Source organism: Notamacropus eugenii, chromosome X (genome assembly GCF_028372415.1).
Source record: "Notamacropus eugenii isolate mMacEug1 chromosome X, mMacEug1.pri_v2, whole genome shotgun sequence".
NCBI classification, from domain to species: Eukaryota; Metazoa; Chordata; class Mammalia; order Diprotodontia; family Macropodidae; genus Notamacropus; species Notamacropus eugenii.
The window spans coordinates 26,370,898-26,389,422 of record NC_092879.1 but is presented as its reverse complement, the minus strand read 5'-3'; the positions used below and the strand labels follow the sequence as shown (position 1 = coordinate 26,389,422).

Here is an 18,525-nt window from a genome sequence, read left to right as displayed (position 1 = left end):
GGACTAGGATTTCTCTGATCCCTTGGCACTCAGTCCCATGATACTCTCACTCCTGGCAGCCCTACCAGCTCAGGTGCTCCACTGAGTGCCTCAGGGTCTGTCCCTACCAGGACAAGGCCCACTAGGGAGGCCCCCAGAGGGAGACCAAAGCCATCATTGGCCCGGGACCAGCAGAGCTCACCGCATTCAGGGAAGACAGCACTGAAGAGCTCAATTGAACAATCTCATTTACTCATCAGAGAAATAAAGTGTTTCAGAGTAGCCTTATGGAGGATAGAAATGTCAGGTTTGTTAAAAGAATATCATTAAATGGAGCCATTAAACTGAAATGGAAACTTGGGCCGCCTAGAAAAGGCGCTAAAATCCGTTGGTGAATGTGAGGCTCCACGTAACTGCAAAAGCAAACACGAAGGGAAATATCCAGCTTGTCTGCATAAAGGGCCCTCTGTGGTGGGGAAATAGGGATTGGGGAGCTAAAAGAGACTGGGGATGGGCGAGGTCTGGGTGGTCCAAGTGGAGGCTGGCTGAGGAAGGAGGACATTCCAGGGGAGGAACTCCTGGCCCCAGAAGGAGCCTCAGGATGTTGGCATTGGGAAGGAGGCACTGGGCAGAGGAGAGGATTGTTTGGTGGGGGGAAGTTGGCAGGCAAGAGCTATTGGGGCAGGGCATTTGAGAAGCAAGGAAGTGGGTGTGGAGGATGGAGTCTTGTGAGGAGGGGAGACAGTTTTGCCTGTGTAGGGGAGTTGTTTTGAGTAGTGGCTTGTGGTAGGAAGATGGGGATAGGTGTTTGGTGCTGGTCTCCAGATGTTGGCCTCTGTCCGATGAGCTTTAGCTCCCACACCACCTGCAGAGTAGGCTGATGGAAAGAGCCCAGGATTCGAAATCAGGAGACATGCTTTCCCAACCTGCCTTTGACTGGCTTGGCTGGGGGGGGGTGGGGTTGGAGGACTGAATGAGTCAGATCATCTCTGAGCCTCAGTATCCTCATCTGTAAAAAAAGGGAGAGGGTAATACTTAGCATTGCTCACCTCCTAGGCCTGCTGGGATTATGGCTAAAAGTGCCAGCTGGAAGGTTTGCCATCTTAGTGTAGGCAGATCACAGAGGGGAGCAGGAGGAAAGAATGGGGAAGGGGGGGGCACGTACCGACTGTCCACAGTAGGGCTCAGCCAGAGCCAGAGTAGTAAGAACAAGGATTGAAGTGGAGTTCAACTTCGCTGTTAAAATGTCCTAAGAGCTAATGCAGTGAGTGATGGTTGTTAAGTGGGCCTGTCTATGGTGCACTGAGATGGAGGAGCCCAATTATCCATTCTGGATTTTTAGGCAGCTCTGCTATACTGATGGCCCTCCAAACCAACAAGTAAGAAAGAAGATGGAAAATCACACTTAGGCAACTTCATTAGCCCTGGAAGTCCAACTTAATTAGCCTCGTGCAGAGGACCATTTGATCCTTGGGGAGAATTATCCTCGGTCTCCTTCCCCCCTCCCCTTCTCTCCTTCAGCTCCTCATCCTTTCTTACTTCTTGGGGGGAAGGAGAGCAGGGGGCTTCCTGTAAGAAAAGCATCTTTAAACTCAAGGCCTCATGATGGAAGGGAAAAGGCCAGAAGCCCAACTTCAACACTGGCTGTGACTCTGAACAAACTGTTTCTCCATTCTGGACCTCAGTTTTCCCATCAGTAAAAATGAAAAGAGTAATCCTTGCAGTCCTTCCTCCCAAGGTTATGAGAAAACCCTTTGTGGCCCCTAAAGCTTCAGTGAGGTGGGCAATGGTGTTGCAGGGCACTCCTTGTCAAGGTGGCTGATGGGAGCCTGGCTTCCAGGAGAGCTGAGCAGGAGAGGAGCACCATGCTAGCTGCTGCTCTGCCCTCTCTGGTGCTTACTTCCCCAATTGTCCCTTAGCTGCCCAAAGCCATTAAATGAGGATGATGGCTCGATCTATTTGTCACACACAGTGCTTGAACCACACACATCATCAGAGGCTGAACACTAGATGGGACTTGGAGGCCATCTAGACAACATTCTCTTTTTGTAGTGGCCCAACATCACCCATAGGGTCCTAGGTTGAGCCATTCTACTCTAACCATTTTACAGAGAAGGAAAGTGAGGCCCAGGATGGACAAATGATTTGTCTAAGGACATGCAGGATTAAGTGACAAAGCTGGGATTTGAACTCCATGTCACTGCTTCCAAATTTGGACCACACTCCCATGTTGATAGATGTGGGTGTGTTCATTCCTCATCCAACCTGGTGGGTGTTGTCTTTTGCTGGCCCTAGAGAGTGAACCATGGTGGGTGGAGGGAGCGATAGATAGGCTGTCCACAATGGCAGTATGGAGCTGAATAATGCATCAAGAAGACTTCCCTCAGGGGACAGAGAAAGGGCTCACATCCCAATGCAGGCCTACCTATGTGCTAGAGACACTGCTCAGGCTAACTCTCCTCCTCTACTCTTGACAGCTTTTTTCTTTTTTTAAGAACAGTTTTTTAAGTGCATATTAAGTTGAATACACTAGCTTGAACACCCCTGCTTTTCTGAATCTTCTGCACATCCTTCTCTCTTCTGTGAATTTTTTAATGGCCTTTCTTTTGTTTTTTTTTTCATCACTGCTACTTCCCCCCTCCAACTTCCCCACAAGTCTCCCCTCAAAAAAGTAAAAGTCTGCTGTTGGTACAAATCTGCTGAGTTCCCTGTCTTAGATGTCCTCCGCTGGACATGCTTGTGATGCCATTTGCCTTGTTTTGAATGTTGTCATATGTGTAGTAGCTGAGGAGGCCTAATGCATCTGAGCTGATGGATGTTCACATGTTGATTTTTCTTAGGAGCACCCATCTCTCCCCAGTGCATGTGATACCATCATTCGGGCTGGACTTGGATGTGACTGACTGCCCACTTCAAATCACTGAGGATTCCCTGGAGCCTGAGGATATTGAGGAGCTCCATCTGGAGTTCCACTCCTCCCAGGCTAGTGACTCGGAAGACCCTGCTTCGGTTATTGACTCCATCTTGAATGGCAACCATGCATCCACCCAGAGTGGTGGCTTCATGAGCAGGTACTATGCCCCATCAGGGAGGGCTAGCAGAGTGGGGGAGAGCTCATTCAGGAAGGGGTCCTCAAATTTGGTTGCAGTGACTGACGGGCATGACTCACTTTCCATATTGCTACAGTTAAGTCCACGTTTTATAGTAACCTTGAAACCCTCCTCATCTCAGCTCATTTGAGTCAGCCTGGATAGCTGAGACTTTCAAGGAAAGTGAAACTTTCAAGGCCCAAAGCCTTGTGGGTTCATAGGCTATACAAGGGCTGCTTCAGGGTTGTCTCATCTAGTCCCTTCATCTATCTTGTATATGTTTTTCCATATTGACTTTTTATTATGAACTTTAGAGACAAATGTGGCCTAATGTATAGAGCGCTGGCCTTGGAGCCTGAAAGCCCCGGGTTCGAGTCCTGCCAATAATCCATGCTGACCCAGGCACCCCTCTTACACTGTCCTTTGGTAAGGGGAGTTGTTAATATCAATTGAAATCACAAGTCTTATCCTTCTGCCTGTTACAAACTGGACAGATATCAGTAAACATGAATCTTCCCATAGAAAACAGAAAAGGAGGGCTTCTGGGAAATGGAGTCTTTCTTACACATAGATTGCTTCCTTTTGAAAGTTGGTTGGTTATTGTCCTTCGTTTTTGAAGAGGACCAAAATGACGTCACCTTGATAAAGTGAAGTTTCAGTGAGTCCGACTGTGGCTGATCAGACCAATACAAGCTCGGAATGCTCTACTACAGGCTGGGCACAGATAATCCATGTGAATATTTGGGGTGGATATTCCAAATCTGCACATCCTACATTTCCTTTGTGCTGTCTTAATTCTGCTTTGCTCATAGAGCACAGCATCTTTTCTTATGTGGGCATGCCATGCTGAGCAGTCCTGTGCCAGTGTCTCTATGTCACATAATCAATTCCTAGGTTCTTAAGAGAGACCCTGAGAGTGTCCTTGTATTGCTTCTTCTGACCTCCAAGTGAACTTTGGAAAGTAGATATTATATTGAACCCAATCATTTTATAAGGTGAGAAACTGAGACCCAGAGAGAAGTGACCTGCCCAAAGGCTGGTAAGTAGCAGAGTCAGGATTTGAATCTAGCTCCTCTGAATCACAATTCAAGGCTTCTAAAAACCTGTCCTTGACCACCCATGGCCACGTAAAGTTTGGTGAGCTAACAAGAAGCACCCATGGAAGCTAACTCTCCCTCTCTTCTCACCACCCACCCAAAATAAAAGCAAAAACGCAACAAGAATGGGAAGAACCACTCACCCCCAACATGGGAAGCTCTTGACTTTGTTCCATACTTGTGTGCCTGCCCCCATGGGGCCACAGCTAACTCACATGTTGGAACTCCACGAGAGAGGGCACGACATGACTGACTGACTGGGAGAGGGAGGAATTAGAGCAGTGATATTGGAACTGGACTTTAAAGGATGAATTAGGAAGAATTCAGTAAGGAGGGAGAGGGAGAGAATGGGGGAAGGAGAGAGCAACAAGGAGGAAGGAGAGGAAGAGAGGAATGGGAGGAGGGAGAGAGACAGAAAGAGAGGAAGAGAGAGAAAGGAGAGAGAGAAAGGAGCGAGAGAATCCCAGGCTTAAGGACTAAGAAGAGTCAGGGCATCTTCAGGGGACAGTGAGAAATCCCTCATCTGGGACATAATTCTTACATGTGCAACTAGCTATTTGAGGCTTGGCCCCAAAACAGTAGCATAAAGGATGTCTTCATTTCCTGAAGCGAGTCAGTTGCGTGTGCTTCAGCAAAAAGCCCTGCTAAATTGGAGCCACGAAGACACTAGCATCAGCAGATCTATACCCAGGAAAAAACTGGAAATGGTATGTGAGGGAGAGGCCATGGCTGGGCCTCAGCCCCACCAGCAGGCCTTTATCATTTGATTTGGGCCTCTGCTCTCCTGGCTGCCCTCTTTGTCTCGTGGGGAGAGGTTGGGCACAAGTGAACTTTGCCAGGCCCAGGAAAATGAATAGTTTGCTCAGCAGCATATCCTTCTGTTGATTTTCTTCTCTTTTTTTCTTTCCATATGGCAAAATCTATTGCAAAATCTTTCACATAGAATGTAATGTAGACTCATAGAGCAATAGAATTTACAACCGAAAGGGGCTTTGGAGATCATTTAGTGTTAGCCCCCCATTTTACAGATGAGCAAACTGAGACCTAGAGGGGGCTAGCTTCAATGTCATCTCCTTTGTGCATTCTTGTGAGACAACAGTTTTATTCCCTTTTGTGTGTTTATCTTTCACCTCCCATACTCACTAAGTAACACTGGACCTGCTGGACACAGTGGTTCATTTGGCCAAACTACTTTTGTTTTGTTTTTTTTTCCTCTCATTTTTATTTTTTGTTTTCTTTCTAGCAAGAAAGAACTGAAATAAGTGGTCCAAAGTTCTCCCTGCACACACTAGGTCTTAGAAGAGTGCATTTAGGGTTAGGGTTAGTCAGTCAGGATCTCCAGGGGATTGTAGCCAGAGCAAACCTCCACAGTATGTGGGGTGGCTCTCCCCTTTGCCCCATCTCACTTCTCCCTCATGTTCATAAGGGATTCTCCTGATGATAGATTGCAGACTGGAGGATGGGAACCATTTTGGCTTTCCTGAAACTTTGTGTTCCCCATGCTAAACACTGGGCCTATAGAAAGTAGGTGCTTAACAAATAGCCAGTTGAAATAGGTGGGATTTTTTCAGCGAACCTCATTGAATGAATGATTGCTTACACTTTGGGACCAAGTCAAGAGCTGTAAATATTTCTGCGCTTACAAGATCGGCTTAATTATTTTTTTCTGAATGCTGTATTTCCCATCCATTGGCAAATTTCAAGCAAAATACAGTTTAGTCATTCATTCATCTGCAAACACTAAATGCCTATTATCTAATGAGAGAAAGTCTGAACAAATAGGACATTACTTACTGCTGGAAGAAATGTAGCTATTTCAAAATCTCATTTGTTTTACAGAATTGACAAGCTCTTTGAAATTCCTAGTAGCTCCTTCCTCCCTTCCTCTTAGACCAATGGAGTACTTTGATCCAACTCTAACCTGGGAATAAAGACTCCCTTTGGAAGAGATTGAGGAGGGCTTCCTATTTAGAATTCTTAGGGGATGTTACCTGCACATGCACACGAGCATGAATGTGCATGCACACACACACACACACACACATACACATACACATTTTCCTTTCCCACTTTCAGACTTCAGAACTCTGGTATGTTGCCTGTTAGGGTGGGGAGGGTGCTATGTCTCAGTTCTGACCTATGAGTGATGGGACTGCCATCCTTTTGAATAGCAGTGGGCTTTGTAGGCTAGACATGAAATCCCTTTGACTGGAGAAGGCTATATGTTTGGTGGTTTCATGTTCTAGGACATGCCGCAATCTGTGAAATTTATGTTTTGTGGTATTTGCCCAAGGTTATCCTGTGGTGTTGGGCTCAAGCCTGATGAATCCCCTGTCAACTAGATGGCCATGTTTTCCATGGGTTTTCATTTCCTTTTCAGCATAGATCTCTAATGTCCACTCTTCTCTTCATTTAAGGAATGAAATGCAGGATTTTCTGAATTGTATTGAAGCTAATCTGGAGGAGCTCCACTCCATGCTGTCTGCGAAGAAACTGACTCCGGGCCCTGAGCTCATGAGGGAGGTGAGGGTGGCTGTTTAATCAGGGCCCTGGGCAGATAACATTAGGCCAAGGATTCACAAACATTTGTATTTGAAGAATAAAATGCTGACTCTTCTCTCCACTTGATCATTTTCATAACCCTCTCCTCCACAGACAGCGAATAGGGAAAGAGCAGAGCCAGACTGGGAGCAAAACCCTGGCCTCTTGGCCCTGAGGACAATGCTCATCCAGACATCTTGGCCCCTAGAACAATACTCATCCCACTATTTCCTATCAATGTGACTTTTAGCCTTCAATCTCTGAACTAGAAAATCAACACAAGATACAGCCCTTCTTTGAACTTTTCTAACATGCTTATCTTGGGATGTAATCTTTATTATTGTTGTTCTCACTCTTACCCGATTCACTTAAAACAGTTCTTGTAAAAGTGACAGTTGCATATGAACAATGGATGCTAGAACAAGACCTTTTTCTTGGTGCAACCATGGGATTACATTATAGGGGACTCCCAGAATGGAAACTCCCTTCATTGTTGCATTTGCTGATTTCCAAGGTATGGGTGATCACACTGAAAAGTTACAATACAGCTTTCAAGAACTGGTAAGAGTTGGCTCTAGTAGCATCCCTTCCCTGCACTCCCACAGTCATCGTGGTCAGGGACATTGAAGTTAAATTCTTGGATTTAAAGGATTATGTTCACATTAATTTTTTTTCTCCTCAGATTTCAACTCCTGATTTTCCAATCCTGAGCATGAATGAAATAGGAACCTCATCCAACATGGCTGACGTAAGAGTGAATGCGATCTTGTAAAGTTCTCAGATGGTCTCTGTATATGTATTTACTGTCGAACTATGACACTGTATATTGGTTGCAAAGGATGTTAATCCAGTGGTGGGATTACTAACAAGAGAATTGAAATGAGATGTATTGTCTGTATTGTCCTGATTCCCTATGACCTACATACAAATTAAGATCATTGTTGCTGATTGGGCATTAGGAAGGTAACATTAGGAAGATAACAGAGGGGTTAGCTTGAGAGAACCTTTGGGTTCAAGCTAGACAAAGGAGAATGTGGCTCACTGAGAGTCCATACAAAAAGATAGAGGGGTTTCAGTGAACTTCAGCCTCCGTAGGACTCCACGATGTGATATGGCAGCCCAAAGAGCTTCCAAGATCTTAACAGTGGAACGGGGTCTGAAATGAAAGCAGAGGTGGGAGGGATTCACAGGGCCACTATATTGTTTGGGTGTTACATTTGTGGGAGAGATATTGTGTCTGGAGGGAAGGAGACAGGGTTACTTCAGAGTACTGGAGACCAAGGAACTGATGGCATTTAGTTTAGAGAATATGAAGGGGAGGGGAGGATGGTGTTTAAAGAGACTTAATATGGAAAAAGGACTAGTAGATTTTCCCTACTTTCCAGTGTTCAAGACTAGGGACACTGAGGGGAAGTTGTATGGAGGCAGAGTTCAGCCTCCATAATTAGAACTTCCTGTCAGTGGTGGCCCCAGGGGCTTGCCCATTATGATTAGGATTCTTATTCTCCAAGTCTTCCAGTGGAGCCTGGCTGCCTACAGGATTCCAGTTCAGGTACAGGTTGGCCTAGATTCCTGCACAGGTACCTTCCTGCTCCAAGCAAGGGAGCTGTGGAACTTGAAGGGGATGGGTGCTGGCTGGCTGCTTGAGTCCTAAAGGTGGGGGGCCTGCACCCTTGGAGAGCAGTGTGAAGAGATGACTCATCATTTAGTCATGGGCAAGGCACAGCTGGATGGAACATACCACTCAATGGTCACTACTATCCTCTATTCAAGCAGAAACCAGCTTCTTAGATCCCAGATGACCAGAAGAGACCCACAGGTCACTTTAGTGACTCTCCAGATGACTTTGGCTTCTCATGTAGGATCTGGAGATCCTAGTACTGGAACTAGAAGGGACTTCAGAGGCCATCAAGTACAAGTTCTTATTTTACGGCTGAGAGAACTGAGGCCTTTGGAGAGACAGTGACCTGCCTGGGGAATCAGCAAAGTGTTCTTGTAGGTAGGAGGGTGACAGCTGAACTGAGTCTCAAAAGCAGCTTGGGTAGTACTCCAGGCAAGGTGGCCAGGACTGGAAAATGGAGGAGGGGTCCAAAGTGTTGGGGTGTTCTGGAGAGAGAGATTGGAGACTCTCTTTGATCAGAGAGGCAAGAGGATGGCCCTGGAGCATTTTGAATGACAGTGACATGGGCAATGATATGGTCCAACCTGGGCTTCATTGGGCAGCTGGAGAGAGGAAGGATTGGAGGAGAGAGAGTCTTCCTCTCTTTCCCCACACAGAAATCCCCATCATGAGGCAGCCTTCGGAAGGATTTGTCCAGGGCAAACACATCTGGTTATTGACACAAAATAGTTGTTGATATGCTTTATTTTGTCAGCCAGTTCTTCCAAATCCCACAATGTACAGTTAATGTAGTTAAGTAAGAAAGCATGAAAGGGCAATTCTGGCTGATGGCACATGCAGCTTTTTTCTGAAAGAGCTGCTATATGTGCCAAGATCCGCCAGTCTTAGATCAGCCCTTGTGCATCCCCATCATTTCTGAATTCTGCCTCCCTCACGCAGCCAGTCATCCCATGTAACAATGATTTCACAGGGAGAAGAATACTGTGGATGCTGAATTCCACGCCTCTAGGCCGTGCCTCCCAAGGCCCAGCTCGGTCCTACATCTATAGCTGATTGTGCAAGGGTTGTCCTTCACTTCATGCACGTCTTCCCAGGATTCCCTTCATCCTTCATATTGGTCATTCCATCCCATTCACACCCACACATGTGAACTCATTGAACAGAGGTAGAAGTGCTTGCCATGTATGGAACATTGTGGAAATGAAGTATCTAGGACCCACAGTGCCTGTCGCTGGGGAGCCTTTGGTCTGGGAGAAGGCCATTCTACCTACACTATAGCAAGCACTGATGCACCAGGCCCTGTGCTAAGTGTTGGGGGTACAAAAAGGCAAGAGATGGGCCCTGCCCTCAAGGAACTCACAGTCTTATGGGGGAGAAGCATGCAGACAACTGTATCCAAATGAGATCTAGACAGGATCCATTAGAAACAGACTCAGAGGGAAGGCACTGGCATCCATGGGGAACTGGAAAAGGCCTCCTGCAGAAGGTTCGAGTTTGGGTGAAGGGCAGAAGAAGCCAGGAGGTGAAGGAGGGCTAATGGTGGGTAAAGAAACTACATAGGGAACAGTGTAAATAAAAGTCCAGAGATGGGAGAGGGTGGCCATGTTCGGGGGGCAGGCAGACAGGCCAATCTGGTTGAAGCACATGGAGCGTGGCAGAGAAGAATGTGAAATCAAACCAGACAGTTGGTAAAGTAGCAGCAGAATTTGGAGGTCCATGAATGTCAGGTAGATGTGTCAAGAGGCTTTGTTGGGAAGACATTGGGAAAGCACTGCGTCTTTCTGAGCAGAGAAGGACCGTGATGAGAGCAGCTTCTTGGCCACCCCTTCTCCCTACTCTTTCTGTCTAGTACATGCTCCCAGTTCTTAGTCTTTGGCTTCTGTGGTCCTTGTGGGCCAGGCCATGTCTGTGACTGAACCTAGACTTGATGATTCATTTCACACAGCTGGTACACTTTACTGATGGAGTTGGGTAATATCAAGGTGTACTTTTGCCAGCTTCAGGTCTGTGCACCGACTCAATCACAGAGTTGCCAAGTCATGATTCTTTGGGGACCTACTTACTGAGCATTTGTAATGAACATATTAGCTGTGAATTGCTTGAAAACAGGCTCTTCTCTTCCCTAGTCTAGCCATTCTCCCTGTACTCTGTGACTTAATTTCCTTAGCAGACCTTCCACAGGTTATACAAATGCCTATGTATTTGAATTGATGAGAATTTAGTGTAGTTATTGTTTTGAATAACAAAATCATCTTCAATACTAGAGTCTAGCAGCCAAAGGGCTCCTTTTCGTGTTATAGTGGAATTGTAGAACTAGGAGAGGCCTTAGAATAGAGAGTGTCAGAACTGGAACTCAGAATGTTGACTTGATTTGGAAGGGGCCCTAGAGACCATCTAGTTCAACCTGTTCATTTTACAAAGGGGGCAGGGTGCAGGTGAAGGTCTCCTACAAGTGAGCGACTCCTGAGTTAGGGCATGTACACAAACTCTGCTGACTTAACTGATTGAGTTTCTCTAATGATCTTTCCCCCTTTGGCACTCCTATCCTTTGTTCTTCCCCTTGGGCTGTGAATGTTTGGAGTGGGCAGACAAGTCTCAGGCTGTTCTTTAAGTTCCAGTCCCAGCTGGCTGGAAGCCAGTCTCAGCTCACCAGAAGGAATAGCCCCTGCACTATTGACACATGAACTAGGTGGCGATGGTTCAGACTGGACATCTCAAAGAGGCCCATGATCCTCTCTGGGAGATTCTGCTGCCCCTTCCCTCTGAGCAAAGCAGGACTCTGCTCCTGCTCACAAGCTACCGCCTTGCCTTCTCATCACACGTGTCTGTTCTGCCTGGGAAATTATTCACTTGTTGTAGGGTGTTTTTTTCCTAAAGTCCACTCTCCTGTTTTCCCAGAGCTTTTCTTTTCCTGCCAGGAAAGGGAATGAATGGCATTGCTTAAACTCTAAGCGGCAGGCCCCTCCCAGGGCATTGGCCCTCGTGCTACGACCGACCCAGGAGAACTTGAAAGCCTCCTTCTTCTCCTCTTCCTGTCAGACAGACTAGGCATGTTTGACAAATTGGCTTGTTTGGACTTCAGTACCCCATTTAGTGTTTGCTGGTGTCTGTTCAGAGAAATATTGGTCAATATTAGCTCAGGCAGAATCACAACCGGACCATTTGGTACACTTGGCTCAGCAACACCACTGATTGATTTCTCCCTGTCTAGGGAGAAGCAAGCCAAAAAAGCCAGGCCCATGGAATGAGAGAAGAAAATGGACTGATTCTCTCCATCTGCTCCCTTAATGTCTCAGTAGAGGGGCTCTTTATTCCTAGGAACTTAATTCTGTCTCTAGGAATGAGAAGCCGCTAAACATATACCTGCCCTTTGTTCCCCCTCCAGACCCTGGCTCCCACAAAGAGTGCTGAAGAAGGTGGAATGACCAGTGTATTTGAAGCTGATGGAAATAAAGGTAGGAGAGAGGCCTGGGCTGGCGAGCAGCAGACCTTCTGGCTTCTAGGCCTACCCACCCCCACTGGGTCATTTACCTTGGGACCTTAAACAAATTATGACCCTCTGTTTTGTCACCTTTCAGATGGAGCTAGCTCTGCCTTACCTTGCCTCATAGGCCTTCTGGGCCTTCTGCCCTTCTGTCAGGTGGAAGGAAGTGATGATATGCCCTGCTCTTTAAAGGAAAGACCCAGAGTCAACTTAGGCTCCCAAAAGGCAGTAGAGGAAGTTCATCATTGTTCCAAATTTCCTTTTCTTGGGGGCTTCCTCAGATCCATTTCCCCACAGATTGGCCAAGTTCAGAGGCATGTCACCAGCTTAGCTGTGAGATGGTGACATTTGGAGCTGCAACAGCTTTCAAAGACCCTACTGGGGGCCTCCGATCTGGCATCAGAGGACCTGGGTTCTAATCTTGCCTGTGACACTTATCATCTGTGTGACCTGGAGTAAGTCACTTCCCCTCCTTTGATCTGTTTCCTGTCATGTAAAGGAGGAGGAAGTTGGTCTCTGAGGACCCTTCAGGACTCAATTGGGGATCTGCAAGTCATGTTGCATTTTCATGACATGCATGTTTGTCAGTTGAGAGAGTATACCTAGCCCCAAAGTGAAAGCTCAGGGCTTTAAAGTGCTTCTCATCAATGTTCTATCGGAAACCTGTAATCTTTGTGAGGAGGTACCTGTAGTAAGAACAAGGAGGAGACCTGCTATTGGTTCAGAGGTTCAGAGGAGAATGCGTGAGCCAGCTCTGGTTTTGCTGAGCACAGCCTTTGGCCCTGGAACCAGTTTCTGGGATGGCTAATTTGGTGACTGTAATGAGATCTGTGTAGGGTGAGTCAATCATTCTCTGGCTGGCCACATACACATTTGTCCTGTGGGAGGGCTCCTTGCTTCCAGGACATTTGTGTCTCTCATGTGTAACCAAATATTTGACCCGTCTCCCCACAGACATGCAACTGGTCCAATACATGGGCAACCCTCTGCTTTCACTGTTTGAAGACCTGCCTTCCTTTGAAGACAGATCCCAAGATTCTGGAGACCTTCTCCTGGTTGACCTGGAGGATGAGGAGGATATACCCACCTACTTGGAGGACTCCGATGATCCTCTCTGCCTGGTAGCACCCAGCCTGTCAGATGATTATGAGAATCCACTTGAGTCTTTTGAAACCCCACTGCTTTCAGAAGACCCTAATGGGGAGTACAAGCTGTTTCCCTTGCTTCTTCTCAGCCCTGTTGCCAACTTCATTGAAGAGGCCACAGAAATTGAAAACACCACCTGAGCCCCTGAGGCTCCATCCCCCCTGCCTAGCTTCCTCCCCAAATTCAAGAGGCCCCACCACCATCTGGGGCCATTAGTCTGTAACCTCCTCACACTATCAAAGGGCAGGCCCTTGGGAGTGTGAGGAAGTTACTAGAAGTCCCATGTCATCTGGGATTGAAGTCTAGATAAGGAGGAAGGTGTAGGATACATTGGAGGCAGGGGGAGGGTCCCATTCATTCCATGCCAAAGTTCTAACCTGCAATTCTTAGGGTATGCTGTTCTTGTATAGGTGAGAAAGCTGTGTTTAAGATGTCATAAAGTAGAGCTGTTTTCTTTTGTGATCCAGGGACTAGAGCATTTGCTTGTGCACCATGAGATCTCCCATCCCAGGATTCTCCTGGGCCTGTTTGGTCTGTTATATAGAAGCAGGTTATTATTCTAGTACTTCAAAGACAGAACAAAACTTTTTTTTTTCTCCTAAAGTTTGCAAGTAGGTTTATTTGCATAGTCATGTGTTTGCTCTTTTTCTACTCTTAGACTAAAATCTAGTTTGGTTATTTACAATTTTCTTTTCCTATGGAAAATGGAACTTTGAATATGGAGTGTTATTTTTACATATGGCTGCCCCATTCATTGCCCTATGATCTGAAGGTACCCCTTCCCTGGGGCTGAGCCCTACGTACACATGTATGGCCTTGTATAAGAACCCACAGGAATCAGGCCAAGACCAACACCAAGGTGGGCTTCTGGGGCATTTGGGGAAGCCGACACCATTTCTTCATAAGCTAATTGCCACAGAATACACAGTACACCCCCCACCCCCTGGACAAATGAGAAAAAGAGATTCATGAGGCTTTCTGAATTCCCTGTTCAGCTTGTCCCTCCTGCTTGCCCACTCCCTCCACTCTTGCACCTTAGCCAGGCTCAGTGTTCCAGTGTAGGCCAGATAGGTAGCTCCCTTTTGGGGCAATTGTGCTTTAGAAGTTAAGGGAGAGGGGTGGGAAGGGAACAGGGAAGCAGCACTTTTCCCCAGTATCCTCTTTGCTTTCTCTTTTACCTAATGAATCAAGTACCAAAAAACCAGTAGCAAAATTAAACTTAAAAACTATCTCATTTTTATTTAGCACATATCTAAAAACATCTAAGATATTTAATATTTTACATAGCATGCATTATGAGAAATATAAGCTTCAAATAATGTCTGCTTTTTAGGGAATGGTTTCCCCTTACCCCTGTTTTTTCCTGTTGGCTTTGCTCTTCTAGTCCCGATCTTTGGCTTGCTTTGTTTTTGTAGCTCTTGCTGCTTTCTGTATACACTCTTTGATGTGCTTCTAGCGCCTTCCCCATTAAGAATAGCCTTTCGGGGAAATTGTATTTTGGCAAATATTAAGAGTTTCCAGCTGCATCGCCTTCCAAATGGCATATCCTCTTACGACACATACGTAACAAGCTAACATGGTCTTCTTTCTTAAATGAAGACCATAGGTTTTGATCCACAGAAAAGTTCAGTTCAGTACAGTTGGCACAATTCACACAATGACAAGATGATTGTCTCCTGCCGTGTAGCTCTAATGCTGTTTCAACTTTTTTACACAAAGTTAATAAAGAGTTTCACCAATATTGGATGGTTTGCATTCTGTCATGATTAGCCCTACCCTTCTTTCACCTTAATCCCAGTACTAACCTTAAAAGGCAACAACCTCTGACATTGATGTGTACTCCCTATCCCTCACAAGCACCTAAGGGAATGGATGAGGAGACAGGGTTTTTCCAATTCAAAAACTGGGGTGTATGGTGTGGTGCCACATGTAGTGGGAATGTATGAGACTGGCACCCAGAAGGCTGGCCTCCAAGTCAGAAGACCTGGTTTCAAGTTCTACAAATTCCATACTCAATTGGTCTGCCTCCACCCCACCCCACCATGAAACCCAATGGAGTTTGTTAATTGGAGAAAACTTCCTAGAGGAAATCAATTTGGAGCCCAAGAATTGGATGGCTAATGGAAAGAGCCATATTCAGGAAATGGCTAGTGGGTGGACTGAGCTAATGCATAGAGTAAAGAAAGAATGGGGTCTGGTAGTGCCTCCAAGCTTATGGGTGGGAATTTGTATTCATCCTTGTGGGTATAAGGAGTTACTGAAGGACCTCTAGGAAGAAGAAGATGACATGATGAATTCCATAGATTTTGTGGGTCGCCCAACTGGAGCATGTATAGACTGAGGTAAAGGGAGTGAGTTTCCCATCGTCTGAAGCCTTTAAAAGACATGACTGGGTGGCCAGTTGGGAAAGGAGAAAATAGAGTCTCTGTTGAGCTAGGGGGTTAGGTTAACAAAAGTCTACAAATATTGGCTACTCATTTAGCAGCTGAAGGAGCTGCATGATCCTGGGCTGGTCACCCATAATGCCTGTGGGCCACTCTAAGCTAAAGTCTGCCCTAGGAGAGGGAATTTCCTTATCTGAAGTTACCTGAGTTCAGGCAAGAAATACAAAGACAAAGTCAAAATTGTTGGATGCTCTCAAGGAGCTGCTATTTTTTTTTTTTTTTGCTACATAAACTAATTGATTTCAGAAAGACTGAAGAGTGAGAAGGTTCATGGTCACCTATGTAGGGAGAACATGAGGGACAGCCCTACCCTGCCTGGAGTTTAGTGAAAGGTGGTTTGCTGAATTTTGAGGCATTCTATAACAGATAGCAATTAAGTGTCATTAAGGTCCCAAGCACTCCTCGAGTTCTAGATTGTCATGGATGGCATTGTCTTGGTTTGGATCCTCTTAAGGGCTCAGAGCTGAACACAAATGGAAGGCCAGGCATATAGGCCAGTGAGGAAGAAACATCTAGCTCCTCCTAGTCAATGAGGCCTTGAGACAAGTGAACCAACCACAGGGTGCTGATCAGGAAACTGCAGAATGTTACACCAAGAGACATAGATGTGGGCCACATGTAAATAACCAACACTAAAGTAGTTAGAAGAAAAAGAAGACCTCAGACATTGACTACTGATAGATGACCCTAGGTAAGTCACTAACCTTCCCTGGGTCTTGGTTTCCTTATTTGCAAGATGAAGGGACTAGATTAGATGCCTTCCAAGGTAGATCTAGGCTTCCATATCTGTCATGTGAAGATGCCCTCTAAGAATGACAATATTTGGGTCAAGATAATCTCCAGAGACTCTGAATGTCACTCCAAGTGACAGCATGTTGGTTAAGATAATTACATAAACAGACTCCAGACCTAGGGTTCTGAACCTTTCTTGTGTCCTGGACCCTTGGACAGTCAAGTTGGGTAAGGCCTGTGAACCACTTTTCAGAATCAGATTTTTCAATGCATAAAATACATAGAATCACAAAGGAAACCAAATATGTTCAAATACAGCTATCAAAATATTGGGAAAACATGCTCATGGACTTCTCTCTAAGAACTCTTTCTCTAAACAACACACCCATTCAGGGCACACTTGGGGGTAGGGAGGGTGTCATGAGATCCATTTCCTCTACCGAATATGATGAACCCCCTTCCAGCAGAAGAACCCACCACTCAGAGCTCCCCCCTCCCACCCCAAGAGCACATACAGACACAAAATGTCAGGGAACAAGGCACAATGGCCAACTTTGGCCTCTCTTTCTCCTACCTGCCCCAGAAACATCTGGATTCAGAGCTAATTCATCTTTCAAGAAGCAAATAATAAATGACTAGGCTGGGTGCTGCACTGTGTTTATGGTGGGATAGATCTTAAGGGGCTGACAGTTTCAGAACCAAGTATAAGAGCATGAAGCCTGGAGTCAGAAATTTGAATTCAGACACTCAATAGCTGTGTGACTCTGGGCAATTCACTGAATCTCCTTGCCTCAGTTTCCCCACCTGTAAAATAAGGATAATAATAACATCTACCTCCCAGAGTTGTCTTGAGGATCAAATGCCATAATACTTGTAAAGCACTTAGCACTGGCACATAGTAATTGGTATAGAAATGTTAGCTACCATTAATATTATAAATGTAGAGTGGGCTGAGTAGGGTAAGAAGGATGAAGGAAAAGTTTGAGGTGGAGTTAAGGCAGTTATCTCACAGGCCACCAATCATACTGTCTCTGTGGAAGTTCAAAGAAACATCCATTAAGCCCCCACTGTGTACAATTGTGAGGGAGATGCGATGTTAGGACACTTTCCTGCTTTGGAGGGATGTCTAGTCAGCAAGCACACTGTTACGGAAACTGACAAAGGCTTCAGTCACGCTAAAGCTAAGCTAAGAGGAGAAGTGTAACAGGGTAACACCACAAACATTCTGCAAAGGCATATAGTAGACAATTCTAAAGGACTCAAGATGGAAAAACCTATCCACATCCAGAGAGAAAACTCGTGGGGTCTGAGAACAGATGGAAGCAGATTTTTTATCACTTAACTTTTCTTGTCTTTTTTATTATTATTTGCAACATGGCAAATATGGAAATTGTTTTGCTTGAGTTTATGTACATAATGGGAATCATATCGCTTGCCTTCTGAATGGGTGGAGAAGGGGCTGGAGGAACGATCAGAATTTAGAACTCAAAATTGTAAAAAATGCATGTGATAGAAAGATAGATTCATTCATTCATTCATTCATACATACATACATACATAATTCAATTGAAAAAGAAAGAAAAGATCTTTTTGCCTTTTTTTTAAAGTCATGTCTGATGCTCCATGACTCCATTTGGGGTTTTCTTGGCAAAGATACTGGAATGGTTTGGTCATTTCCTTCTCCAGCTCGTTGTACAGATATGGAAACTGAAGCAAATAGGGTGAAGTGACTTCCCCAGGATCAAACAAATAGTGAGTGTCTGAAGTCAAATTCAAATCTTCCTGACTCCAAGCCCAGTGTTTTGTGCGCTATGACACCTGGCTACTCTGAAAATATCCGTAGTGTTAAACAAACATTGATCAAGCCCCTGAATGTGTAAGGAGCTATTCCAGGCCCTAGGGAAATAAGACAGTGGTCCCTGTCCTCAGGGAGCTTAATGTTTCAGAGGATCAGAACACAAAATAACATAATACAACAGAGTTTCATAAGAGTTGTTTTGGGAGGAACACTGAACTTGGAGTCAAGAGACCTGGGTTCAAGTTCCAGCCTTGCCACTTAATCATCTGTGTGTTACCTTAGACAAGTCACTCACTGCCTTTCCCTGAGCCTTACTTTCCCCAATGGTAAAATAATGTTGTTGAACTGGCCTGCCTCGAAAGTCCAGTGCAATTCTAAGTCTCAGGATCCACGAGATACAGAGTCCTACATGAGGGCCCAGGAAAGACATCATTTCTGGCTGAACAAACAAAGCAAGGCCATATGAATTAGAACTTTGAGGGACCTTTGGCCATCTAGGGAAGGTCTTTACTTACAGATGAGGAAACTGAGACCCAGAGAAGGCTTGCCCAAGGTCCCCCTGGCAGTAAATGACGGAGTTGGACGTTGGTCAGG

The 18,525-nt window shown here is 45.6% G+C and overlaps 1 protein-coding gene across 2 annotated transcripts in view; it reads left to right on the top strand.

The window, feature by feature from the left end:
- LOC140515916 (heat shock factor protein 3-like) overlaps window positions 1–14,698 on the top strand; it is a 55,469-nt gene extending 40,771 nt beyond the window's left edge. For both annotated transcript variants that reach the window (XM_072626746.1, XM_072626745.1), the window contains 5 exons: window positions 2,820–3,050; window positions 6,583–6,688; window positions 7,389–7,454; window positions 11,713–11,782; window positions 12,766–14,698. In XM_072626746.1, coding sequence (XP_072482847.1) covers window positions 2,820–3,050; window positions 6,583–6,688; window positions 7,389–7,454; window positions 11,713–11,782; window positions 12,766–13,097 — 805 coding nt within the window. In that variant the 3' untranslated portion in view covers window positions 13,098–14,698. The remainder of the gene's footprint in view (window positions 1–2,819; window positions 3,051–6,582; window positions 6,689–7,388; window positions 7,455–11,712; window positions 11,783–12,765) is intronic.
- Window positions 14,699–18,525: the final 3,827 nt, after the last annotated feature.